This window comes from Scyliorhinus torazame, chromosome 8 (assembly GCF_047496885.1).
Source record: "Scyliorhinus torazame isolate Kashiwa2021f chromosome 8, sScyTor2.1, whole genome shotgun sequence".
Taxonomy (NCBI): domain Eukaryota; kingdom Metazoa; phylum Chordata; class Chondrichthyes; order Carcharhiniformes; family Scyliorhinidae; genus Scyliorhinus; species Scyliorhinus torazame.
In genome coordinates this window covers 148,531,607-148,559,413 of record NC_092714.1, presented here as the reverse complement: position 1 = coordinate 148,559,413, position 27,807 = coordinate 148,531,607, and the positions used below count along the sequence as shown (strand labels likewise).

Here is a 27,807-nt window from a genome sequence, read left to right as displayed (position 1 = left end):
AGTAGTCCTGTGTTATAGCTTCACAATACCACTGCCTCCTTGTGTAAAGCTTTTTTGAAAGGCATATTAATTCAAGCAATACAAAAAATGTTACAACTTTATTGAAGAAGGGTGCTGAATGATTAGAAGCCTACAAGCAGGGAGTACTCTACAGATAATGACTTAAGATTTCTAGTTTGCTCAGCCTAGATTGGATTTCTTGTAATACAGATCCTTCAAACAGTGTGTTTCCAAAAATGGAAATGACAACGATCTCATTTCCTGCTCCCTTTACAGACAGAAAAGAACTCTGAGATCCAACATTCAGACCTGTGGAAGTTTCATTGAAGTTAGCATAGTTGCACAGAAGAGTATGTTTAAAAATCAACACAGCTTTGGCTCGGTGGCAACATTCTTGCCGCTGAATCAGAAAGCTCCGAGTTCAAACCACAGCTCAGGATTTAAGTTTATAGAATGATATTTTAATGCAGTGCTAACAAAATGCTGCCTTTCAGATGAAATGTTAACCAGAAGCTTATTTACCCATACAGTTGGATATAAAAATCCCCCGGTGCTCTTTGGGCAGAGGAGCAGCGCCAACTTAGATCTGATTAGCACCTTAAACGTAATAAAACATGATGCTTGACAGAAGCATGAGAGGGGAGAATTTGACACAGCTATGTAAAGAGGTGGGAGGGCAGGTGGCCAAAAACTTTGGCAAAACATTGTACCTTAAAGCTTTTCAAAGAAGAAAATTGGGCCCGAGAGGTTCCAGACCTTGGGGCCTAGGCATCTGCGAGCACAGCTTCCAATGGTGAAGGGATTAGAATGGGGGTGCACATGTGACCAGAAATGGAGGAGTGCAAATATCGCGGATGATTGTGGAGCTGGAGGAGGTTACAAATATGGAGCGAAGTGAGGTTGTGGAGGGATTTAAAGGCAAGGATGGGAATTTTAAAATCGCAGCTCTGTCGGACTCGAAACCAATTTTAATCAGCAAGCACAGTGTCATGGGTGTGCAAGAGCACGGATGTAGGAGCAAGAGTAAACTAGAGGGCCCAACAGTATTATAGATGTACCTACACCACAGCAACTGCAGCGGTTCAGGAAAGTGACTCACCACTGCTGGGTTATCTACAGCCAGATAAGAGAGAATCTCCACTTCAGTCAGAATCCTTATCACTAAGGCAGACTAGGGTTAATCATCAGTAAGGGTGATTAATTCTGTAGCAAATAAGCTGATTTAATCACATTCCTGTTTCAAGTTGTAAATGCCCACGGCATACCAACCCAAACAAATTATTTTGTTAACTAATCGTATCATGTAGTTTACCACCCTTTCAAATTATGCTAACTAAAGTCGTGATTTTAGTTGATATTACAAACTTAAAACTTCGTTGAGCCTATTCTCATCTTAAAATAGCTCCAGCTTCGTAAAAATTGTTGCTTGCCAAACCTTTTTACAAAGGATGTAATGACATTCACTTTGAGAAGTGACACAATTAAAATAATATTTGGCCTTTCTAACTCTCCTCTTCCTACTGGAAAAAATGAACACTTTGCCAAAGGCTTTTAGAGAGGAAATGCCTCTTTAATATCTATTTCTAGGAAAAACGTACATAGATTCAGTCACCAAGGCTTTCTAACTGCGGGTAATGGAGGGCAAATGCTGTACACCCAGATGCTCTCAACTATATATCTTGTTTCCCAGGGCCACAGTGCAAATCTCCTAACAATGAACCGAGTCTCACCGCTCCATGAAGCCTGTCTTGGTGGACACACTGCCTGTGTAAAATATCTGCTGGAGAATGGAGCTAAGGTAATATATACTAGCAATCCAGGAAATAGAGACTTGACTTTCTATCCATTCTCTGGGAGGAAGAAGCACGGTAGCACAAGTGGATAGCACTGTGGCTTCACAGCACCAGGGTCCAAGGTTCGATTCTCTGCTGGGTCACTTTGTGCTTCGTGTCTGCGTGGGTATCCTCCGGGTGCTCCCGTTTCCTCCCACAGTCCAAAGACATGCAGATTAGATGGATTCGCCATGCTAAATTGCCCTTAGTGTCCAAAAAGGTTAGATGGGGTTATTGGGTTACGGGGATATGGTGGAAGTGAGGGTTTAAGTGGGAGAGTGCAGACTCGATGGGCCGAATGGCCTCCTTCTGCACTGTATGTTCTATGTTAAGCCTCTGGCTGTGTGGCAATACTACACTGCTAACACTTGAAAAAGTATTTCAAAACCTGTTGCATTTAAATTAGGTAGCTGGATCTGACCATTGTTGCTAATTGAATACAGACTCCCATTTAGCTCAGTACTGAATGCAGAGAACAAGTATAAGGGACCCTGCCATCCATGAGCTTATTGTGGGTGATTGCAACAACCACCATGGCCTTCACAGAAACCTGACTGAGTGGAGATGACACATTCCCTCTCAATGAAGCCTCCCCACTGGACAGCCTTTCACCACTTGCCCCATGATGACTGTCGTATTGACAGCGTGACTCTCCTCACCAAATCACTTGCTCTGTTCCCAATCCTCTGGCACTTTCTCCTGCTTTGAGTACCTCACCATGTTCCACCCCTCCAGCCTCCCATTTTGAATTATTTCCTCAGCTCACCTAAATACAACAAATATTTTCTCACTGTAATATCTTCACTGCTCTCCTCCCTCAGCCTCTGCATCGAATGACTTTTCATCCATCCTCTGAGATTTCAAACTCAATCTCAACTCATCATGTTCTCTCTCCTCTGATTTCACTCCCCTCTTCTGCTTGCTTAATCTCATCCTCTATGGAAACTCCCCAAATCATACTAATGATGTTGTGGTACATATTGGTACTAACGACATAGGCAGGAAGGGGGATGAGGTCCTGCAGCAGGAGTTCAGGGAGCTAGGCAGAAAGTTAAAAGACAGGACCTCAATGGTTGTAATCTCGGGATTACTCCCTGTGCCACGTGCCAGTGAGGCTAGAAATAGGATGATAGAGCAGCAAAATATATGGCTAAACAGCTGGTGTAGGAGGGTGGGATTCAATTATCTGGACCACTGGGAGCTCTTCCGGGGCAGGTGTGACCTATATAAGGACGGGTTGCATCTAAACTGGAGAGGCATAAATATCCTGGCCGCGAGGTTTCTCGTGTCACACGGGAGGGTTTAAACTAGTATGGCAGGGGGGTGGGCATTGGAGCAATAGGTCAGAAGGTGAAAAAATTGAGGGAGAACTAGGAAATAGGGCCACTATGGCTCTGAGGAAGAGCAGACAGAGAGATGTTGCTGAAAACAGCAGGACTGGTGTCCTGAAGTGCATATGTTTTAATGCAAGAAGTATAACGGGTAAGGCAGATGAACTTAGAGCTTGGATTAGTACTTGGAACTATGATGTTGTTGCCATTACAGAGACCTGGTTGAGGGAAGGACAGGATTGGCAGCTAAACATTCCAGAATTTAGATGTTTCAGGCGAGATAGAGGGGGAGGTAAAAGGGGCGGAGGAGTTGCACTACTGCTTAGGGAGAATATCACAGCTGTACTGCGGGAGGACACCTCGGAGGGCAGTGAGGCTATATGGGTAGAGATCAGGAATAAGAAGGGTGCAGTCGCAATGTTGGGGGTTTAATACAGGCCACCCAACAGCCAGCGGGAGGTAGAGGAGCAGATAGGTAGACAGATTTTGGAAAGGAGTAAAAGCAACAGAGTTGTTGGGATGGGAGACTTTAACTTCCCCAATATTGACTGGGACTCACTTAGTGCTCGGGGCTTGGACGGGGCAGAGTTTGTAAGGAGCATCCAGGAGGGCTTCTTAAAACAATATGTAGATAGTCCAACTAGGGAAGGCGCTGTACTGGACCTGGTATTGGGGAATGAGCCCAGCCATGTGGTAGAAGTTTCAGTAGGGGAGCATTTTGGGAACAGTGACCACAATTCAGTAAGTTTTAAAGTGCTGGTGGGCAAGGATAAGAGTGGTCCTAGGATGAATGTGCTAAATTGGGGGAAGGCTAATTATAACAATATTAGGTGGGAACTGAAGAACATAAATTGGGAGCAGATGTTTGAGGGCAAATCAACATCTGACATGTGGGAGGCTTTCAAATGTCAGTTGAAAGGAATTTAGGACTGGCATGTTCCTGTGAGGAAGAAGGATAAATATGGCAAATTTGCGATCCTTGGATAACAAGAGATATTGTAGGCCTCGTCAAAAAGAAAAAGGAGGCATTTGTCAGGGCTAGAAGACTGGGAACAGACGAAGCCTGTGTGGAATATAAGGAAGGTAGGAAGGAACTTAAGCAAGAAGTCAGGAGAGCTAAAAGGGGTCACAAAAAGTCATTGGCAAATAGGGTTAAGGAAAATCCCAAGGCTTTTTACACGTACATAAAAAGCAAGAGGGTAGCCAGGGAAAGGGTTGGCCCACTGAAGGACAGGGGAGGGAATCTATGTGTGGAGCCAGAGGAAATGGGCGAGGTACTAAATGAATACTTTGCATCAGTATTCACCAAAGAGAAGGAATTGGTGGATGTTGAGTCTGGTGAAGGGTGTGCAGATAGCCTGGGTCACATTGAGATCCAAAAAGACGGGGTGTTGGGCATCTTGAAAAATATTAGGTGGATAAGTTCCCAGGGCCTGATGGGATCTACCCCAGAATACTGAAGGAGGCAAAAGAGGAAATTGCTGAGGCCTTGACAGAAATCTTTGGATCCTCACTGTCTTCAGGTGATGTCCCAGAGGACTGGAGAATAGCCACTGTTGTTCCTTTGCTTAAGAAGGGTAGCAAGGATAATCCAGGAAACTACAGGCCGGTGAGCCTTACGTCAGTGATAGGGAAATTACTAGAGAGAATTCTTCAAGACAGGATCTACTCCCATTTGGAAGCAAGGGGTCGTATTAGCGAGAGGCAGCACGGTTTTGTGGAGGGGAGGTCGTGTCTCACTAACTTGATAGAGCTTTTCGAGGAGGTCACAAAGATGATTGATGCAGGTAAGGCAATGGATGTTGTCTACGTAGACTTCATAAGTCCTTTGACAAGGTCCCTCATGGCAGACTGGTACAAAAGGTGAAGTCACACAGGATCAGAGGTGAGCTGGCAAGATGGATACAGAACTGGCTAGGTCATATAAGGCAGAGAGTAGCAACGGAAGGGTGCTTTTCTGATTGGAGGGCTGTGACTAGTGGTGTTCTGCAGGGATCAGTGCTGGGATCTTTGCTGTTCGTAGTATATATAAATGATTTGGAGGAAAATGTAACTGGTCTGATTAGTAAGTTTGCGGACCACACAAAGGTTGGTGGAATTGCGGATAACGATGAGGACTGCCAGAGGATACAGCAGGATTTCGATTGTTTGGAGACTTGGGCGGCGAGATGGCAGATGGAGTTTAATTCGGACAAATGTGAGGTGATGCATTTTGGAAGGTCTAATACAGGTAGGGAATATACAGTGAATGGTAGAACCCGGAAGAGTATTGACAGCCAGAGAGATCTTGGTGTTTAGGTCCACAGGTCACTGAAAGGGGCAACACAGGTGGAGAAGGTAGTCAAGAAGGCATACGGCATGCTTGCCTTCATAGGCCGGGGCATTGAGTTTAAAAATTGGCAAGTCATGTTGCAGCTGTATAGAACCTTAGTTAGGCCACACTTGGAGTATAGTGTTCAATTCTGGTCGCCACACTGCCAGAAGGATGTGGAGGCTTTAGAGAGGGTGTAGAAGAGATTTACTCTGATGTTGCCTGGTATTGAGGGTATCAACTATGAGGAGACGTTGAATAAACTTGGTTTGTTCTCACTGGAACGAGAAGGTTGAGGGGTGACCTGATAGGGGTCTACAAAATTATGAGGGGCATAGACAGAGTGGATAGTCAGAGACTTTTTCCCAGGGTAGAGGGGTCAATCACTAGGGGCCATAGGTTTAAGGTGCGAGGGGCAAGGTTTAGAGGAGATGTGCGCAGCAAGCTTTTTACACAGAGGGTAATGCGTGCCTGGAACTCGCTACCGGAGGAGGTGGTGGAAGCAGGGACGATAGTGACATTTAAGGGGCATCTTGACAAATACATGAATAGGATGGGAACAGAGGGATACGGACCCCGGAAGTGTAGAGGATTTTAGTTTAGATGGGCAGCATGGTCGGCGCAGACTTGGAGGGGCGTAGGGCCTGTTCTTGTGCTGTACTTTTCTTTGTTCTTTGTTCATGGCCATCTCTTCACCTGGCCACCTCACATGCCCTGGCTAGTCCCAATGTACCAATCAAAGAGAAGGCTAAGTCTGATCACTCTCCGCGCATCCACTTCCTTGTTCTAATCTTGTCTTCTGCTATACCTGTCCCTGGAAAACCATTCTCTTACAACTGTCCATTCAAAATCCCAAACATCTAACTTTCACAGAATCGCAGAAAAATACAGTGCAAGAGGCCTTGGGCCCATCGAGTCTGCACTGACGCATGAAAAACACCTGACCAGCACTTGGCCCATAGCCTTGAGTGTTATGATGTGCTAAATGCTAGTCCAGGTACTTTTTAAAGGATGTGAGGCAACCTGCCTCTGCCACCCTCCCAGGCAGTGCATTCCAGGCTGTCACCACCCTCTGGGTAAACAGGTTTTCCTCAAAAATCCCCCTAAACCTCCCGCCCCTCACCTTGAACCTGTGTCCCTCGTAACTGACCCTTCAATTAAGGGGAACAGTTGCTCCCTATCCACCCTTATCACCCAAACCTATCCAACCCCTCTTAATAACTTAAATGTTCCATCCCAGGCAACATCCTGGTGAATCTCCTCTGCACCTCCTCCAGTGCAATCATATCCTTCCTAAACTGTGGTGACCAGATAGCCCCCCACATAGTTGTCTATGTTGTTTATATAAATGTGGTATACCAGTGGACATTGGTTTCCAGTCACTAAAGTAGCCTTCTGTTGCCTCTGTTTCCTACGACAAAGCCAATTTTCAATCCACCTTATCAAATTACCCTGTATCCCATGTGCATTTGCCTCCTTTATAAGCCTCCCATGTGGTACCTTTTCAAAGGTTTTGCTGAAATCTATATAAACTACATCAACTGCACTACCCACATCTACACACCTGGTCACCTCAAAAAAATTCAATCAAATTTGTTACGCATGACGACCTTCTGACAAAGCCATTCTGACTATCCCTGATCAAACCTTGCCTCTCCAAGTGGAGATAATTCTCTCCTTCAGAATATTCTCCAATAGTTTCTCTACCACTGACGTGAGACTTTCTGGTCTGTTGTTCCCTGGCTTATCTCTTCAATCTTTCTTAAATAGTGGGACCACATTAGCTATACTCCACTCCTCTGGCATCTCCCCCGTGGCCAGATAGAAATTACAAATTTAGGTCAGAGCCACTGCAATCTCCTCTCTTGCCTCCTGCAGCATCCTGGGACGTAATTCATCCGGACTTGGGGATTTGTCACTTTTAAACCTGCGAACACCTCCAATACCTTGTCATCTCCTATATCAATTTGTTCAAGAACCTCACAATCTCTCTCTCGGAGTTCTATACCTACATCCTCATTCTCTTGGGTGACGACAAATGTGAAGTATTTGTTCACCCTAACAATGTCCTCTTGCTCCATCCACAGATTGCCCCCTGGTCACTAATGGGCCCTACTCTATCCCTGGTTATCCTCTTCCCATTGATATACAGAAGATCTTGGAATTTTTCCTACTTCTACCAGCCAAAGATTTCTCATATCCCTTCTTTGCTCTCCTAATTACTTTCTTAAGCTCCATCCTGCACTTTATGTATCTCCACTAATACCTCCATTGACTTGCTCCCCTTGCATTTGCTAAAAGCCTCTCTTTTCCTTCTCATCGTATCCTGGATGTCTCTGGTCATCCATGGTTCTCTGGGCTTGTTACTCCTTCCTATTATCCTTGAGGGAACATGTTGGGCCTGCATCCTCCCCATTTACTTTTTCAACGGCCCCCGCTGCTCTTCTGTAGATTATCCCACAAGTAACTCCTCCTAGACTATCTTTGCCAGATCCTGCCTTATTTGACTAAAATCCGCTCTGCCCCTCCCCAGCAAAATCCAAAACCTTTTTTGCAACGTATCTATTTCTTTGTCCTTAACAAGCTAAATTGTACCATGTTTTGGTCGCTATCACTAAAATGCTGCCCCCATCAACCCCTCAACAACCTCATGCAGAATTAGGCCCAGTCCTGCGCAGTTCCTTGTGGACCCTCTACATATTGACCTAAAAAGCCCTCCTGTATACTTTTAAGAACTCCACTCCATCTAAGCCCTTAACAATATTGGTGCGATTTAACCAAAAGGTTTCTACGTGTGGTAGTGAGCGAGAACTGCTGCGCGCTTCCTGACGCTTGGACCGGTGAGGCTGTCGCCCATGTAAAGCGTTAATTAGTCAACATAACCAGACCCCACTGGCTGCACGCTGTAAATGAAGGTCCCGCGAGCTGATTCCTCGGGTACGCGTCGCCAGCCTCCCTACTTAAACCACTCCTGCACAGCCATCCCCACGAAGCTCGCAGCCATGCCACTGAGGAGACTAGCCCCACGATTCTGGGATGCCGATCTGGGCAAATTGTGGATGCAGAATACCTGTCTCTCCATCCCTCCCCGTCTCTCCATCCCTCCCCGTCTCTCCGTCCCTCCCCGTCTCTCCGTCCCTCCCCGTCTCTCCGTCCCTCCCCGTCTCTCCGTCCCTCCCCGACTCTCCGTCCCTCCCCGACTCTCCGTCCCTCCCCGTCTCTCCGTCCCTCCCCGTCTCTCCGTCCCTCCCCGTCTCTCCGTCCCTCCCCGTCTCTCCGTCCCTCCCCGTCTCTCCGTCCCTCCCCGTCTCTCCGTCCCTCCCCGTCTCTCCGTCCCTCCCCGTCTCTCCGTCCCTCCCCGTCTCTCCGTCCCTCCCCGTCTCTCCGTCCCTCCCCGTCTCTCCGTCCCTCCCCGTCTCTCCGTCCCTCCCCGTCTCTCCGTCCCTCCCCGTCTCTCCGTCCCTCCCCGTCTCTCCGTCCCTCCCCGTCTCTCCGTCCCTCCCCGTCTCTCCGTCCCTCCCCGTCTCTCCGTCCCTCCCCGTCTCTCCGTCCCTCCCCGTCTCTCCGTCCCTCCCCGTCTCTCCGTCCCTCCCCGTCTCTCCGTCCCTCCCCGTCTCTCCGTCCCTCCCCGTCTCTCCGTCCCTCCCCGTCTCTCCGTCCCTCCCCGTCTCTCCGTCCCTCCCCGTCTCTCCGTCCCTCCCCGTCTCTCCGTCCCTCCCCGTCTCTCCGTCCCTCCCCGTATCTCCGTCCCTCCCCGTCTCTCCGTCCCTCCCCGTCTCTCCGTCCCTCCCCGTCTCTCCGTCCCTCCCCGTCTCTCCGTCCCTCCCCGTCTCTCCGTCCCTCCCCGTCTCTCCGTCCCTCTCCGTCCCGCCCCGCCTCTCCGTCCCGCCCCGCCTCTCCGTCCCGCCCCGCCTCTCCGTCCCGGCCCGCCTCTCCGTCCCGGCCCGCCTCTCCGTCCCGGCCCGCCTCTCCGTCCCGCCCCGCCTCTCCGTCCCGGCCCGCCTCTCCGTCCCGCCCCGCCTCTCCGTCCCTCCCCGCCTCTCCGTCCCGCCCCGCCTCTCCGTCCCGCCCCGCCTCTCCGTCCCGCCCCGCCTCTCCGTCCCGCCCCGCCTCTCCGTCCCTCCCCGTCTCTCCGTCCCTCCCCGTCTCTCCGTCCCTCCCCGTCTCTCCGTCCCTCCCCGACTCTCCGTCCCTCCCCGACTCTCCGTCCCTCCCCGTCTCTCCGTCCCTCCCCGTCTCTCCGTCCCTCCCCGTCTCTCCGTCCCTCCCCGTCTCTCCGTCCCTCCCCGTCTCTCCGTCCCTCCCCGTCTCTCCGTCCCTCCCCGTCTCTCCGTCCCTCCCCGTCTCTCCGTCCCTCCCCGTCTCTCCGTCCCTCCCCGTCTCTCCGTCCCTCCCCGTCTCTCCGTCCCTCCCCGTCTCTCCGTCCCTCCCCGTCTCTCCGTCCCTCCCCGTCTCTCCGTCCCTCCCCGTCTCTCCGTCCCTCCCCGTCTCTCCGTCCCTCCCCGTCTCTCCGTCCCTCCCCGTCTCTCCGTCCCTCCCCGTCTCTCCGTCCCTCCCCGTCTCTCCGTCCCTCCCCGTCTCTCCGTCCCTCCCCGTCTCTCCGTCCCTCCCCGTCTCTCCGTCCCTCCCCGTCTCTCCGTCCCTCTCCGTCCCGCCCCGCCTCTCCGTCCCGCCCCGCCTCTCCGTCCCGCCCCGCCTCTCCGCCCTGCCTCTCCGTCCCGCCCCGCCTCTCTGTCCCGGCCCGCCTCTCCGTCCCGCCCCGCCTCTCCGTCCCGCCCCGCCTCTCCGTCCCGCCCCGCCTCTCCGTCCCGCCCCGCCTCTCCGTCCCGCCCCGCCTCTCCGTCCCGCCCCGCCTCTCCGTCCCGCCTCTCTGTCCCGCCCCGCCTCTCCGTCCCGCCCCGCCTCTCCGTCCCGCCCCGCTTCTCCGTCCCGCCCCGCCTCTCCGTCCCGCCCCGCCTCTCCGTCCCGCCCCGCCTCTCCGTCCCGCCCCGCCTCTCCGTCCCGCCCCGCCTCTCCGTCCCGCCCCGCCTCTCCGTCCCGCCCCGCCTCTCCGTCCCGCCCCGCCTCTCCGTCCCGCCCCGCCTCTCCGTCCCGCCCCGCCTCTCCGTCCCGCCCCGCCTCTCCGTCCCGCCCCGCCTCTCCGTCCCGCCCCGCCTCTCCGTCCCGCCCCGCCTCTCCGTCCCGCCCCGCCTCTCCGTCCCGCCCCGCCTCTCCGTCCCGCCTCTCCGTCCCGCCCCGCCTCTCCGTCCCGCCCCGCCTCTCCGTCCCGCCCCGCCTCTCCGTCCCGCCCCGCCTCTCCGTCCCGCCCCGCCTCTCCGTCCCGCCCCGCCTCTCCGTCCCGCCCCGCCTCTCCGTCCCGCCCCGCCTCTCCGTCCCGCCCCGCCTCTCCGTCCCGCCCCGCCTCTCCGTCCCGCCCCGCCTCTCCGTCCCGCCCCGCCTCTCCGTCCCGCCCCGCCTCTCCGTCCCGCCCCGCCTCTCCGTCCCGCCCCGCCTCTCCGTCCCGCCCCGCCTCTCCGTCCCGCCCCGCCTCTCCGTCCCGCCCCGCCTCTCCGCCCCGCCCCGCCTCTCCGCCCCGCCCCGCCTCTCCGCCCCGCCCCGCCTCTCCGCCCCGCCCCGCCTCTCCGCCCCGCCCCGCCTCTCCGTCCCGCCCCGCCTCTCCGTCCCGCCCCGCCTCTCCGTCCCGCCCCGCCTCTCCGCCCCGCCCCGCCTCTCCGCCCCGCCCCGCCTCTCCGCCCCGCCCCGCCTCTCCGCCCCGCCTCTCCGCCCCGCCCCGCCTCTCCGCCCCGCCCCGCCTCTCCGCCCCGCCCCGCCTCTCCGCCCCGCCTTTCCGTCCCGCCCCGCCTCTCCGTCCCGCCCCGCCTCTCCGTCCCGCCCCGCCTCTCCGTCCCGCCCCCCCTCTCCGTCCCGCCCCGCCTCTCCGTCCCGCCCCGCCTCTCCGTCCCGCCCCGACTCTCCGTCCCGCCCCGCCTCTCCGTCCCGCCCCGCCTCTCCGTCCCGCCCCGCCTCTCCGCCCCGCCTCTCCGTCCCGCCCCGCCTCTCCGTCCCGCCCCGCCTCTCCGTCCCGCCCCGCCGCTCCGTCCCGCCCCGCCTCCCCGCCCCGCCCCGCCTCCCCGCCCCGCCTCTCCGCCCCGCCCCGCCTCTCCGCCCCGCCTCTCCGCCCCGCCCCGCCTCTCCGCCCCGCCCCGCCTCTCCGCCCCGCCCCGCCTCTCCGTCCCGCCCCGCCTCTCCGTCCCGCCCCGCCTCTCCGCCCCGCCCCGCCTCTCCGCCCCGCCCCGCCTCTCCGCCCCGCCCCGCCTCTCCGCCCCGCCCCGCCTCTCCGTCCCGCCCCGCCTCTCCGTCCCGCCCCGCCTCTCCGTCCCGCCCCGCCTCTCCGTCCCGCCCCGCCTCTCCGCCCCGCCCCGCCTCTCCGCCCCGCCCCGCCTCTCCGCCCCGCCCCGCCTCTCCGCCCCGCCCCGCCTCTCCGCCCCGCCCCGCCTCTCCGCCCCGCCCCGCCTCTCCGCCCCGCCCCGCCTCTCCGCCCCGCCCCGCCTCTCCGCCCCGCCCCGCCTCTCCGCCCCGCCCCGCCTCGCCTCTCCGCCCCGCCCCGCCTCTCCGCCCCGCCCCGCCTCTCCTTCCCCCCCATTTCCCCACCCACCCCCCCATTTCCCCCCCCCCCGTTTCCCCCCCCACCCCCCCCGTTTCTCCCCCCCCTCCCGTTCCCCCATCTCCCCTCCCCCCCCCCCCCCAGTCTCCCTACCCCCACCCCCCGTCTCCCTATCCAGCTGGATGTCACTGTCCTCACATGGTTCTGTTATTGTCTATTTGTAGCCAGAGAATTAACTGACATGACATTTTTTCTTGGTTCCACAAGCAGAAATTTTCCACCATTAAATATTGGGAAGACAGACATTGGGTGGGATTCTCCGTCCGCTGTCACCGGCGACCGGAGAATCCCGGTCAAGGCCAATTGATTTTTCCACAGGCGAGACGCCGACTGTGGTGTTCTTGCAGCGGGGCAGGAGAATCGAGCCCATTGTTTCTTCAATCACTGACACAATCTATTCCTCGGTGATTAACTCCATCCCACTCCCTGGCAACACTCAGAGTATGACTCGATTATTCTGATGCACCACTGGTTGGCCTTGAATGTTCTACCCATCATAAACTAGCATACATAATGAGGCTTGGCTGAAAGCCCAGAAATCCATTGCTCCTGTTGAAACAGCTGAGAAAACATGGCTCTCTAATCTCTGCGGTCAATTTCACAATGCATATTTACAAAAGGATAAGTGGTTTCAAGGGCTTGCAGTTTCTTGTATTGTACTGCCAGATAATTGACCCTTTTATTTCTTTGTAGTGAAATTACTTTTCTAACATAGTAGAAATTAATGAGTGAATTACTTTTTAAAGCTTTTTTGTACACATCCTTCTGTCACTATAAGGTTGTTGACTGTAAAACCAATGCGCATAGAAGAGCCATAGTTATGCATAGGAGGAATGAGGGGGGGCATGAGGGGCCATTGGAGGGGGTTGGGGGGCGGAGGTAAAGAGAAATGTACAGTTTGAGGATAGTGATGAAGATAGTGAGAAAGAGCGGTATAGTCAAAGGCTTGCTGGGGATCTATTCAAATATGTCCAAGCATTGCCAAGGATTGATCAGAAGCATTTTTCATTTCATTTGAGAAGGTAGCTAAACAAATGAAATGGCCACAGGACATGTGGGTATTACTGATTCAAACAAAGTTGGTAGGTAGAGCCAGTGAAGTGTTTGCACACTATCAGAGGAGGCATCTGGGACGTATGAGGAGGTGAAAAAATCCATCTTCGGTGCATATGAACTAGTGCCTGAAGCTTACAGACAAAGGTTTAGAAATTTAAGGAAAGAACTTGGTCAAGCGTACATGGAGTTTGAAAGGATCAAACAGAGTACTTTTGATAGATGGATAAGAGCTTTGAAAATAGACAAAACATATGAAGCTCTTAGAGAAATTATACATTTGGAGGAGTTTAAAAATTCAATTCCTGATGTAGTGAGAACTCATGTGGAATAGCAGAGGGTTAAAACTGCGAGATTAGCTGTAGGAATGGCAGATGATTATGAATTAGTTCATAAATCAAAGATTGGTTTCCGACATCAGTTTTAGCCGGTGAGGGATAGAAACTGGGGAAAAGAGAAATACTCAAGTGGTAAAGGGGATCTGACGGGAGATAATAAGGAGAGTGTACCTCAGATTACAAAGGAAATTCAGGAGGGTGAAAGAGAAATGAAAAATTTCAGATGCTTTCACTGTAATAAACTCGGCCATGTAAAGTCATAGTGTTGTGTTGGGGGTTGAAGAAAAGCACTGGGCAGGCTGATATGGTAAAACAGGATAAGCCAGTGGGGTTTGTTAAAGTGGTAAAGGAAAGCCCAAGTGAAGTGAAGGAGGTGCAAAAGATTGTACAGCCTGATCAAGAGGTGATTGATAAGCAGGTGCCAGATCTCTTTAAAGAATGTACTTGTGTGGGTAAAGTTTACTCATGTGTACCAGGAGGAGTAGGTAAATAAGTCACAATTTTAAGAGATACAGGAGCTAGTCAATCTTTAATGGTAAGAGATGAGGAGTTATGTTGTTTGGGAAGAACATTGCCAGAAAAGGTAAAGTCACAGTGTTGGAATTCAGTGTTGGAATATGTGGAATTCTGGGTGAGAAGAGTAGTGCTCCATTATATAAGGTAAGTTTTGAAAGTCCAGTAAAGAATGGTGAATTGATAGTAGGAGTAATAAGGAAACTATCTTGTCCAGGAATACAATTTATCTTGGGGGTAATGATATAGCTGGATCGCAGGTGAGAGTGATGCCTACTGTGGTTGATAAGCAGTGGAAAATCAGACAACTGAAGTGTTGAAGGACGAATATCCTGGGATTTTTCCAGATTGTGTAGTCACAAAGTCACAGGTGAAGACAAGAGGAGAAATCAAGGAGTGAAGATCAGATGGTTCGACAAGAACAGGTGGAGGATGAGGCGGATATTTTCAGTTCAGGAAAATTGGCAGAGCTACAACAGAAAGATGTAGAAAAGAAAGCATACACGGAAGAGGAATCTGAGTGTATACCAGAATGTTATTACCGTAAAAATGATGCTTTAATGAGAAAATGGAGACCTTTACATATGCAGGCGGATGAAAAGTGGGCAGACGTTCATCAAGTGGTATTGCCGATAGGGTATAGAAAAGAGGTGTTGCGAGTTGCGCATGAGGTCACATTAGGAGGTCATTTGGGAGTAAGGAAAACTCGAGCTAAAGATGTAGTTAAATTTTATCGATCATGTCACATATGTCAAGTGATAGGGAAACCTCAAGCGTTAATAAAACGCTTAATACCCATTCCAGCATTTGAGGAACCTTTTACAAGAGTCTTAATTGATTGCGTAAGACCGCTTCCTAAAACGAAAAGTGGGAATCAATATCTTTTGACGATAATGGATGTGTCGACTAGGTTTCCAGGCGCCATTCTAGTACGCAATATTACAGCTAAAAAGATTGTGGAGGAGTTACTTAAATTCTTTGCTAGATATGGACTCCCTAAAGAAATACAATCGGATCAAGGATCAAATTTTACTGCAAGGTTATTCAAAGAAGTTATGGATAGCTTAGGAATAAAACAATTTAAATCAACTGTGTACCATCCAGAATCACAGGGAGCATTAGAAAGGTGGCATCAGACGTTAAAGACAATGTTGAGGGCTTAATCTCAAGATTATTCAGATGATTGGGATAAAGGAATTCCATTCGTACTGTTTGCAATTAGGGATGCACCAAATGAGTCAACCAAATTCAGTCCTTGTGAACTAATTTTTGGTCATGAAGTAAGAGGACCACTTAAATTGATTAAGGAGAAATTGTTGAGTGAGCAGTCTGGAATTACATCATTGGATTACATGTCAAATTTTAGGGAATGATTAAATAGAGCAGGTGAATTGGCTAGACAACATTTAAAAGTTGCACAGCATGTGATGAAACGGGTAGCAGACAAGAAAGCAAACGTTCATAGTTTTGCCAGTGAGATAAAGTTTTAGTAATGTTACCAGTGGTAGGTGAACCTTTAAAAGCAAGGTTTTGTTGACCTTATCAGATTGAAGGGAAATTAAGTGAGGTGACTTATGTGGTAAGAATGCCTGATAGAAGGAAAACTCACTGAGTGTGTCATATGAATATGCTGAAAAGGTACTTTGAAAGGGAAGGAGAGCACCAGGAGGAGGTTTTAGTGATTCTAACTCAAAAGTGAAGAACCAAATCCAGATGACTGTGAATCTGACATACCTCAAATAAAATTGGATAACGAGGATGTTCTTAAAAATTGGATAAATTGTTGAGTTACCTTCTGGAGGAAAAACAAACTGACCTGAAAGAGTTATTGATATCACATGGGCAAGTTTGTGGAGATAAGTTGGGAAGTACTAAAATGACTATACATGATGTAGATGTGGGAAATGCTGTTCCAATGAAACAACATCCATATAGACTTAACCCTTTAAAATTGGCACAGGTTAACAAAGAAATTGAAAGTATGCTTAAAAATGGCATAATTGAAGTGAGTTGCAGCCATTGGAGCTCACCATTAGTGATGGTACCAAAACTGGACGGTACCCAGCGATTGTGTGTGGACTGTAGAAAGGTTAATGCAGATACAAGGACGGACTCTTATCCTATCCCACGTTTGGAGGATTGCATTGAGAAGGTGGGACAATCAGCTTTTATTTCCAAACTGCAATTGCTTAAAGGTTACTGACAGGCACCTTTATCCGAAAGGGCGAAGGAGATTTCAGCTTTTGTGACTCCAGATGGTATATACCAATTCAAAGTTATGCCATTTGGCATGAAAAACACCCCAGCCACATTTCAACGGTTAACTAACAAAGTCGTTTCAGGATTACCCAATTGTGCAGTATACATCAACGATCTGGTGATTTTTATTCAGACATGGAAAGAACATTTGAAACATCTAATGGAGTTATTCGATCGAATTTAGGAGGCGGGTTTGGTGATAAACCTAGCTAAAAGTGAATTTGGAAAAGCCCAAGTCACTTTCCTTGGCCATGCAATTGGACAGGGTCGAATGGTCCCACATGATGTAAAAACAAATGTTACTGGGGAGTTTCCAATACCCTTGACACGAAGGGAAATAATGCAATTTCTTGGCATGAGTGGGTTTTACCGGAAATTTGTGCGAAATGTTAGCAGCGTGGTTGCCCCACTGACGGACATGCTGAAGAAGCGAAGCAAATTTCAGTGGACAGCGAAGTGCCAACAGGCATTTGAAGGCTTAAAGGCTGTGTTAACCAATGCTCCTGTGTTGGGGAATTACAAGAGGCTCTGTGATCGGATTGAACTAAAATATCTGACCTTAAAGAGAAATGCCGAGGCATAGTGAAATGGATGGATTGTGCAAATACCTTCTTGCCCACAGAGACTGTCAATCAAGAGGGATTCCAGTTGCAGGAAGAAGAACTGAAATGGACTATGTTATTATAAATGTTTGCGTATTTTGTTTTGTTTAAAAAAATAGTATATTTATTGTCAATTTTTATTAAAGGAAAGTTTGGGGGGAGGTGTCATGGAATGTCCCTTTAAGAACTGTTTGTCTTCTCAAATGGCTGCAGTGATGTCATTGTGTGGGTGGAGCTGGGCGGTGGCTCTGGTTTTTACTTTCATTTTGAGCTGGAAGCTGTTTGTGGTTCTGAGTTTTACTTTAGGTTTAGACAGTTGGAAAGCTGTATTCAGACTACAAAGATCTTGGAGTCACTATTTCTGCATGTTAAAAATTTGTCTCCAGATCACTTGATAACTTCAATATAGTAACTGTTCTGGAAGGAATTCAAACATACTGTTTTGTGGTAAAAGGGATTGTCTGATTTATGGATGTTGTTACTTGAGTGAAACAATAAAGGGAAGTTATTAAGGGTTAAATATAGAGTACTGTAGCTGTGTGGGGTATTTATATTTGTAGTTGATAAAATGCTTACTGTGTGTGTTTTTAAATTGTTAACTGAATTTTTAGAATAAACTGTTTTTGATTTTGGCCTCTGTTGCGTAACACCTGAAAGGTAGGCCATTGTGCTCCTCATAACCAAAATCTATAAACCGTTGTAGGCCAGGTGAACTCCATGATATACTTTGGTGTTCTCTAAACCCTGGCCCATAACACAATCTAATTTCCTTGAGAAATAGGTTACAGGTTTCTCAATGCCAAGTTCATCTTCCTGTTGCAATGCTTGTCGTAATTTGGTGCCACTAGCACTGGTTTGGTTAGCACAGATATAAGTATTTAAATGCCGTTTGCATTCCTCTTCCAAATGAAGTGCTTGTTCTTCTTTAAGAGCTCTCTGAGTGATGCTACCATACTACTAAACTTCAGCAAGAACTTGTAATAGAATCCACATGCATATTTTTGCATCGCTTGGGGCCATTTGGCCATGACCCACGGTATGTCCCAGATGTGAAATTTGGGTTTTCACAAATTTGCATTTTGCTAGAATCATGACAGGATTGGCTCTTTTCAAATGGACGAAAAGTTCTTTTGAGTTGCACAGATGTTCTTCCCAACTCTGACTGAACACCACCAAATCATCAATGTTTACTGCACAGTGACTCAGTCCTTGAATAACTTTATTCTCTGAAAAGTTGCAGGTGCATTCTTCATCCCAGAATGGCATAACTTTGAATTAATAAAGTCCATTCGGTGTCATGAATGCAGAGATCTAATTTGCCCTCTCGGTGAAACTTATTTGCCAATAGCCCTTTAGCAAGTCTCTCTTCTTGATGAATTGAAACTGTCCAACTCTTTTGATGCAACTTTCCAATCATGGAATAGGAAACTAATCCCTCTTGGTGATGGTATTAATTCTTACAGTGTTGGTCCATGTAAAGTCTTTTTGTTCTGCCCGACTTTGGCACCATTATGACAGGGGAACTCCAATCACTAGAACTCAATTGAAAAATATCATCATAGAATCATAGCATTTACAGTGCCAAAGGAGGCCATTCGGCCCATCAAGTCCGCACCAGCTCTTGGAAAGAGCACCCTACCTAAGCCCACGCCTCCACCCTAGCCCAATAACCCAGTAGCACCACCTAACCTTTTTGGACACTAAGGGCAATTTATCATGGTCAATCTACCTAATCTGCGCATCTTTGGACTGTGGGAGGAAACCGGAGCACCCGGAGGAAACCCACGCAGACACAGGAAGAACGCCGCACAGACAGTGACCCAAGCCGAGAATCAAACCTGGGACCCTGGAGCTGTGGAGCAACTGTGCTAACTACGGTGTTGCCCATTTTGGAGCATATATTCAATTTTCTTCTGCACTTGTGATCAATGTTCTGTAACCTATACGGATTTATCGGAACTGTGTCCCCCAAATCCACATCATGCATTGCTTACCTCTGTTTTACATAATTTATCCCCACAAATACATTTATAGGTCTGCAGTAAGTCTTTCAATTCGCACTGGCTCTTATCTGGAAGAAAACGTAACCAGTTGTTTACATTTTTCAGGACTTCCGCATTACCCAAATAAATTTTTGGGAACTCCCTGTTTCATTATTATCAAGACGTCATGGTTGTCCTCATGTCCTCCATCTCAATACTTCTTAAGCATGTTGATATGACACACTTCATGCGATTTACATCTATCTGGTGTGCATACCAGAAAATTTACCTCGCCCAACTTTCTTTCGATTTGATATGGCTCAGTAAATCTGGCTGTGGATGGCACGGTAGCACAGTGGTTAATACTGTTGCTTCACAACGCTAGGGACTCTGGTTCGATTCCCGTCTTGGGTCACTGTCTTTGCAGAGTCTGCACGTTCTCCCTGTGTCTGCGTGGGTTTCCTCCGGGCGCTTCGGTGTCTTCCCACAAGCCCCAAAATTCATGCTTGTTAGGTGAATTGGACATCCTGAATTCTCCCTCTGTGTACCCGAACAGGCACCGGAATGTGGCAACTAGGGGATTTTCACAGTCACTTTTTTGCAGTGTTAATGTAAGCCTACTTGTGACAGTAATAAAGATTATTATTATCACCAAACACAGGTAATAACACCAGGACTTTTTCCACTGCTACAAAACTACGAGTCTCTGCCATTGCTTTCATGACTTGCTGTGCTGTCTTTTTCTGAAATTTGAGATGTAGTCTAAAAGTGTAGTCTCTGACATTGTGCTTAATCATTTTTCTTGGATTAATTTTAGTGGTCCTCTAATTTCATGTCCGTTGACTAATTAAAAAAAACATAAATCTGGTAGAATCATTCAGTGTATCCTTAATGGCAAATAATAAAAATGGGATCCTTTTGTCCCAATCATGAGGGTAATCTTCCTACGCTCTCATGGTTTTCAACGCCACCTTTCTAATGCTTTCTTGGGTGGAGCCTGGATGATGTGCCGATGATTTCTACTGTTTTATCTCCAGGCTAGACATGACCTCTTTCAATAATCATAACATGAAATTTGACCATTGATGTGATTGTATCCTCTTCGGTAAGCTATATCTAATAAAGAACTTGGTTAATCCCTCTCCCACTCTCCAGGCTGTAATGGTTCTTCATGGTATAGCTTCAGGAAACCTACTGCCTATATCCATAATAATTAACAAGTATTGATTTCCACCTCGCACTCTTGGCAATGGTCCTACATAGTCAATTCCAACTCTTGTAAAACGTTCTGCAAAAGGTAGAGTAGGGATCAAAGGTGCTGGTTTTATTGCAGCTTGTGGTTTTCCTATTCCTTGACAAGTTTGACAGAAGTTATCTACATGTTTATGCAGTCCGGGCCGGTAAAACTTTTTTTGAATCTTTCCTTGCATTTTCTTTATTCCAAGATGTCCCTCTAATGGAATTTCACGAACTATCCTTAAAATCCCTCTTCTATACTCGGGGGCAATGCAATTTGGTGTATTTCTGCCCATTTGTCCTCTTCACTACCATGCGGTGGGCACCATTTTCTCATTAGTATTTTATACCAGTTGACTCTGACTTATAGAATCACAGAATCCCTACAGTGCAGAAGGAGGCCATTCGGCCCATTGAGTCTGCACCAACCCTCTGAAAGAGCACCCTGCCTAGGCCCACTCAACCACCCTATCCCGGTAACCCCATAACCCTAAGGGGAAATTTAGTATGAAAATGAAAATCGCTTATTGTCACAAGTCGGCTTCAAATGAAGTTACTGTGAAAAGCCCCTAGTCGCCACATTTCGGCACCTGTTCGGGGAGGCTGGCACGGGAATTGAACCGTGCTGCTGGCCTGCCTTGGTTTGCTTTCAAAGCCAGCGATTTAGCTGTGTGCTAAACCAGCCCCATGACCAATCCACATAACCTGCACATCTTTGGACTGTGGGAGGAAACCGGAGCACCCGGAGGAAACCCACGCAGACACGAGGAGAATGTGCAAACTCCACACAGAAAGTTACCCAAGGCCGGAATTCCTGGTGCTGTGAGGCAGCAGTGCTAATCAGCGTGTCCTTGACATTAGGGTGGCATGATGGCACAGTCGTTAGCACTGCTGCCTCACAGAGCCGGGGATCTGGGTTCAATTCCAGCTTCGGTTGGCTGCCTGTGTGTACTTGGCACGTTCTCCCGGTGTCTGCGTGCGTTTCCTCCCACAGTCCAAAGATGTGCAGGTTAGGTGGATTGGCCATGCTAAATTGTCCCTTAGTGTCCAAATGGTTAGTTTGGGTTACGGGGATAGGGTGGGGGTGTAGGCCTAAGTAGAGTGCTCTTTCAGAGGGTTGGTGCAGACTTGATGGGCCGAACGGCCTCCTTCTGCACTGGAGAGATTCTATGATATAATAACATTCAGGAATACACTGAGCTTCCAGTGCTGAGTAAGCTGTTTGATAGATTTTTAAAATTTGGAATCAGCATGTTGTAATTCTGTTAGTCTCTTTGAACTAAACACATTTGTCACTTTCCCTTTGCCTGTTTCATCTTCATTCAGCTTGCCTGATCTCACTTGACTCATCCTGTGCTCGCAACTCCTCCCTTTTTTTATCTTATGAGCCTGTGATCTCATCACTACACAATCAGGAAAGAAACCCAGATGGTCTGCTTGCAATTTCTCTGTAGCTGGGTTTTCTATCTGCTGTTCAACCACAGTAGGCATAACTACTATCTGTGATCCAGCTATATAATTCCCTAGAATGAAGTTAATGGATAATGGTTCTACTGTCCTACAATCACTTCTCTAGTCTTCAAGTTTATTTTTACCAAAGTATTTTTTTCTTGTTTGGCCATGAATGCTGCTGAACAGAACCTCTTCCTTCAATGCCCCTTCTGGACAACAAATATCTTTATCTCAAAACATTAGGGATTGACTTGCACAAGTAACTCTTAAAATTTTGATATCTTTCCCCTTTCTAGTCTGTCCACATAGGAATACTTGACCTTTGCACATAAAATCCTTAAGCACATCAGCCACTCGGCCCTTGTATCTTTTGTTGTTACATTTTCATTCCTATTGTTCGCTCGTTTCCTCTGCGTATAAATCCAAACTGCTTCTCCTGTTCTCCGGCCACTAATTTCATTTTCCCGTTTTAAGATTTATAACTCCACCTGGCTTTCCGTGTAAATGCCAGCATACTGACTTGGTGTGGTCTAGTTTATTACAATGTCTCATGTCTCTTATCCCCTCAGCACTACCTGTTTTATTTTGAGGTGAAGTCTTTGTGGAATTTTCAAGCACTCCCTCTCTTGGCTTGAATGTTCCTTCTTGCACTTATCTTTCTTAGATTTAAAGTGTCAAAAAAGAAAGGCTTTGACCTTTGAACAAACTCATAATCGTCCGCAAGCCCCGCTGCGTGTCTTGCAGTTTTACCTCTTTGTTCCTCCACATGAGTCCTTATCATTGTAGGTAACGAATCTTTAAATTCTTCCACCAGAATTAATTCTCCAAGGGTCACGGATTTCTTCTATTTTAAAAAAATATATTTTTTATTCTCCTTTTTCACATTTTCTCCCAAATTTACACCCAACAATAAACAATAATCAGTAATGAATGTAATGTCAATCCCCATATCAATAACAATGATCCCATCCTCCCACCAAGCCCCAGACATTAGCCCGCATATTAACATAAACAAATGACAAAAAGGAATCAGGAATCACCCATGGTCACCATTAACACATACAGTCCCCCTCCCCAACCCTCCCAGTAGCCCCCCCCCCCCTTCCTAATGTTCGATGTGATCAAATACTCGAAAGTGCATAATGAATAACGCCCATGAATTGTAGAGCCCCTCCATCCTTCCCCTCAGTTCAAATTTAACCTTTTCAAGCGTCAAGAATTCCAGCAGGTCCCCCCGCCATGCCAGGGCACAGGGTGGAGAGGTTGATCTCCACCCTAACAGGATCCGCCTTAGGGTGATCAATGAGGCAAAAGCTACAACATCTGCCTCCCCGCCCGTTTCCAACCCCGGCTGGTCCGACACCCCGAATTTGGCCTCCCTAGGGCCCGGGTCCAGTTTCATGTGCACCACTTTAGAGATTACCCTAAAAACCTCCTTCCAGTAATCCTCCAGCTTTGGACAGGACGAAAACAGATGATCGTGGTTTCCCCCCCCCTCCCCCCGCAACGTTTATACACATCTTCTACCCCCTCAAGGAGCCGGCTCATCCTCGCCCTTGTAAGGTTTGCTCTATACACCACCTTCAGCTGTATCAGCCCCAATCTCGCACACGAGGTGGAGGCATTCACCCTCCGGAGCACCTCACACAAAACCCCTCCTCCATAACCTCTCCCAACTCTTCCTCCCACTTTGCCTTGATCAGATTTCTTCTATTTTTAATGCTCTCACCCAACTATCAAAGTTATTTTGTTCAACTCTCTCATTCATTCAATCTATGTCCCGACTGGATTTTATATTTCAAAACTTTTGAAGACGCATAGACTTCACTAGCCCTACCTACAAGTTTACTTTGCAAGAGCAACGTCCAAATATTTTGTGACCATTTTATCTGTTTAGCTATTTTCTTAAAGGTATAAAAAATGCCTCGGCGTCTCTTTCATTAAATTGTGAAAGTGCCTGTACAATCTAAACATCTGCCCACTAGGTTCATGTCTAGAAGTGCTTTCTTCCGCATTCAACTTTGTTATTCCAGCTGCAATTCGCTGCATTTTAATTCAATGTTCTTTCTCTTTATCCATTTCTCTTTCTACCATTGCTAACTTCTGCATTTCCACTTCCCTTTGAAAAGCGCTCTATTTTTCTCTTTCTTATATTTCTAATTTTTCATTTCTATTTCTCTTTACATAGACATAGTTCACATAGAACATACAGTGCAGAAGGAGGCCATTCGGCCCATCGAGTCTGCACCGACCCACTTAAGCCCCCACTTCCACCCTATCCCTGTAACCCAGTAACCCCTCCTAACCTTTTTTGGTCACTAAGGGCAATTTATCATGGCCAATCTACCTAACCCGCACATCTTTGGACTGTGGGAGGAAACCGGAGCACCCGGAGGAAATCCACGCAGTCACTGGGAGAACGTGCAGACTCCGCACAGACAGTGACCCAGCAGGGAATCGAACCTGGGACCCTGGCGCTGTGAAGCCACAGTGCTAATCACTTGTACTACCGTGCTGTCTTTGTAATTGAATTTTAGCTAATTCAATTTTCCAGCTTCTTGAAGTACTGAGTCGGTCTAACACGGCTTATATATTCAAGTGGGTTGCTATGCTTTCAACTACTTCAGGTTTCTTAACCCCTGTACATAATCCTAATTCCAATTTATCTGACAATTCCATCAATTTAGCTTTAGGTACTCTTCAAATTTGCTAAGTTTGTATTGTCTACTTCCAAATAAGCCTGGGCTAGATCAAGAGCCATCTTTGCAGTCTCCTTATTTTAGATAACATGTTCTCACTTGGTTCCACATTTTCTCACTCTTATTATGTTCAAAAGGTCACAAGTCACCTACATTCAAAAAGAATTCTGTTTTTTAAAAAATCCTGGCTCAGAGCCCCAGTTTTGTTAAGAACCTCGCTGACATTACCTACGAGTGTGTCTCAAAACCCCAAAGGATAACTTGAAACACTGGTTCTTGGTAGTGTATTTTTGTTTGGAATAATGTGAGGAACGATGTACAACCCAGTGAGAAACCAGTCCAGTCATTCTGTAAACAATTAATAAAGAATATTAAAGTAAAAAAAAGACAATAGACTAATATACACCTGATACTTGTGTATATTAATAACCAATTACCCCGTTCTATCTAAAATTACCTCTTGTTCACAAAATATACCCACATTCCCTGAACTCAAGCAACATCTAATTTTAGTACTCGAGAGGTCAAATCCAGCTATTAGTTACCACACAATACCGTTTAGGTGACCAAGTCTGGGAAACATCGGGGGCGAAATTCTCCCCAAACGGCGCGATGTCCGCCAACTGGCGCCCAAAACGGCGCCAATCAGACGGGCATCGCGCCGCCCCAAAGGTGCAGAATGCTCCGCATCTTTGGGGGCCGAGCCCCAACATTGAGGGGCTAGGCCGACGCCGGAGGAATTTCCGCCCCGGCAGCTGGCGGAAACGGCCTTTGTTGCCCCGCCAGCTGGCGCGGAAATGACATGTCGGGGCGGCGCATGCGCGGGAGCGTCAGCGGCTGCTGACAGTTTCCCACGCATGCGCAGTGGGGAGAGTCTCTTGCCTCCGCTATGGTGGAGACCGTTGCGGAGGTGGAAGGGAAAGAGTGCCCCCACGGCACAGGCCCGCCCGCGGATCGGTGGGCCCCGATCGCGGGCCAGGCCACCGTGGGGGCACCCCCCCGGGGTCAGATCGCCCCGCGCCCCCCCCCCCCCACAGGGACCCCGGAGCCCGCCCACACCGCCTTGTCCCGTCGGTAAATAGGTACTCTAATTTACGCCGGCGGGACAGACAATTTATCGGCGGGACTTCGGCCCATTCGGGCCAGAGAATCGAGCGGGGGGACCCGCCAACCGGCGCGGCCTGATTCCCGCCCCCGCCGAATATCCGGTACCGGAGACTTCGGCAACCGGCGGGGGGTCGGAGAATGACGCCCCTGTTCCTGATTCAGTGATAGCACAAAACTGTGTCTTTTAGAGGAGAACATCTGTCGTGGCTATAAATGCTAGATGTAACAGGTTTCCGTGGCTCAGATCACAGGTGGAACTGGCCTGTCTGACTGTTGGATGGAGAACTAGACTGCTTCCCCAATAAGGGTGCTCGCAGTTATACTGTTCCGTCTCTTATGATATTCCCCGCTGTGGATTCTGCTATCTATCTCTCTTAAATTCCTTGCTCTTAGAAGGTATCATTTGTACAGCTCTTCTGGTCTCTGGTAAATAATGTTTCTGATATGGCCATTCACACCTCAATGTCTGTAGACTCCTGCTAATCTTGTGGTTGGGAAAATTGCATCACATTATTCCTCTAGATCATGCTGGACGTATTACTTGTCTGTTATTTTATTTTCATCTCAAGTTCACGGTTAATCTTGTCAACTTCCCACATGCCTAACAACAGCCAATGACGTACTTCTATCCCCATTTTCTTGCATCATGAAGTGAAGAAACAAGAAATGTGTCCAGTGTAAATGGGAATAACAGAATCATCAGCTGCTGTCCAAAATAAGGTGGGGTGAGGTTCGGATCTGAGATGGCTGACCTCGATGTTGCGGCTGGAAGGCTGTAAAGTGCCTAATTGGAAGATAAGATCGCATTGAGCAGCTTAGGAGGCTGAGGGCAGAGGGGCAGAATGCAAGGGGTGTGAAAAATAAAGTAACAGGCAACTGAGTCACTGTTGCTGATGAACAAAGATGTTCCACAAAGCGATTAAATAATCTGTTTTGGTCTCTCCAACATACAGGAAACTGCATTTTGAGTATGAAACATATATTAAATGGAAAGAAGTACAAACAAATCACTGTTTTAGTTGTTTGTGGTTTTGGGCAGAGTTGGTAAAAAGGGAAGGTGTTGGATCTTTTGCGCTTGCATAAAAAGGTGCTATGGAAAGGAAAGCAGTACTGGGTGTGATTGAGGGGTTAACCAGGGTGTCACAGACGAAATGGTTCCTTCGGACTGCTGAATGAGGGAAGAGGAAGATGTATTTGGTGGATAGCATGATGGTTAACATGGCAGAAATAGCAGAGGGTGATCCAGTGAATATGGAGGTTGTTGGAGTGGAAGGGGAGGTCAAGAAGAATACTATCTGGGGGGTAACAGTGAATGCAGAAGTGCGGAACATGGATCAGGCCTGGTTAATGGACCTGTCAACTACAGTAGGAGAGAAGTCTTCAGTTGAGAAAGGACAACATTTAAAAAAACAAATAAATTTAGAGTATCCAATAAGTTTTGTTTCCCAATTAAGGGGCAATTTAGCGTGGCCAATTCACCTCCCCTACACATCGTTTTGGGTTGTGGGGATGAGATCCACGCAGACCTGGGGAGAATGTGCAAACTCCACCAGGACAGTGACCCAGGGCCAGGATCGAACCCTGGTCCTCGGCGTCGTGAGCAGCAGTGCTAACCACCACCACCACCGTGCTGTCCTGAGAAAGGACAACATATTGGAAACATTAGCGTCACACCTGGTATTCTTCATATTGAGAGGCAGAGAGAAAGAGATTGAGGGGCAGACAGATTGAATTTAATTGGTAAAGGGTTGAAGGGTTATGGAGAACGGGCAAGATGGTGGAGCTACTGCCAGGATGAGATCAGCGATGATCAAATTGCGGAGCGGACTCAATGGGCCAAATGGCCTAATTCTGCTTTTATATCTTATGAACTTATGAATTTATATAATAATATTATTTAGTGGAATGTAAAACTTTCCAGTTGTGTGGGTTTTATTTTTGTTTAATATTTCATTTAATCTTCAGCTTAATCTAGTTTACTATGCTGAAGTTTAATAGCTCAGGAATATTAAAGCTCCTCATTTGCATTTGGAGTTTTCTACAGCACTCAATTCAGGGAATTAGTTCTCATCCAGCATCCTTACTAACCTCCCAAAGTACACGATTAACAGAAATTTAATATATTGGATAAGTTCAGCTCATTGAGTGTGCAGTTCTTAATTTCTTCAGATGTGCCTTGTGTGCTTGTCACAAATATCAGCAAGTGAGGCAGGAAGCTTCAAATTTCTCCACCAGTGAGATTTTAAAAATATATTCCTGAGTGACAAAGCCAATGTGTAGCATGGACGGGACACACACCTAATTTGCTCCAAAAAGCAAATCAAATTCAAATTGACTCAAATTCATGGCCCTCACAGCGCCAGGGACTAGGTTTCGATTCCAAATTTGGGTGACTGTCCGTGTGAGGTTTGCATGTTCTCCAAGTATTTACGTGGGATTCCTCCAGGTG

General features: G+C 48.5%; 1 protein-coding gene across 5 annotated transcripts in view; it reads left to right on the top strand.

Annotated features, from left to right (window-relative positions):
* LOC140428176 (ankyrin repeat and SOCS box protein 9-like) overlaps positions 1 to 27,807 on the top strand; it is a 156,159-nt gene that overhangs the window by 37,326 nt on the left and 91,026 nt on the right. For 4 of the 5 annotated variants that reach the window (XM_072514336.1, XM_072514337.1, XM_072514335.1 and 1 more), the window contains exon 4: positions 1,691 to 1,798. The exons of the other annotated variant lie outside the window; for it this stretch is intronic. In XM_072514336.1, coding sequence (XP_072370437.1) covers positions 1,691 to 1,798 — 108 coding nt within the window. The remainder of the gene's footprint in view (positions 1 to 1,690; positions 1,799 to 27,807) is intronic. 5 annotated transcript variants of the gene reach the window in all.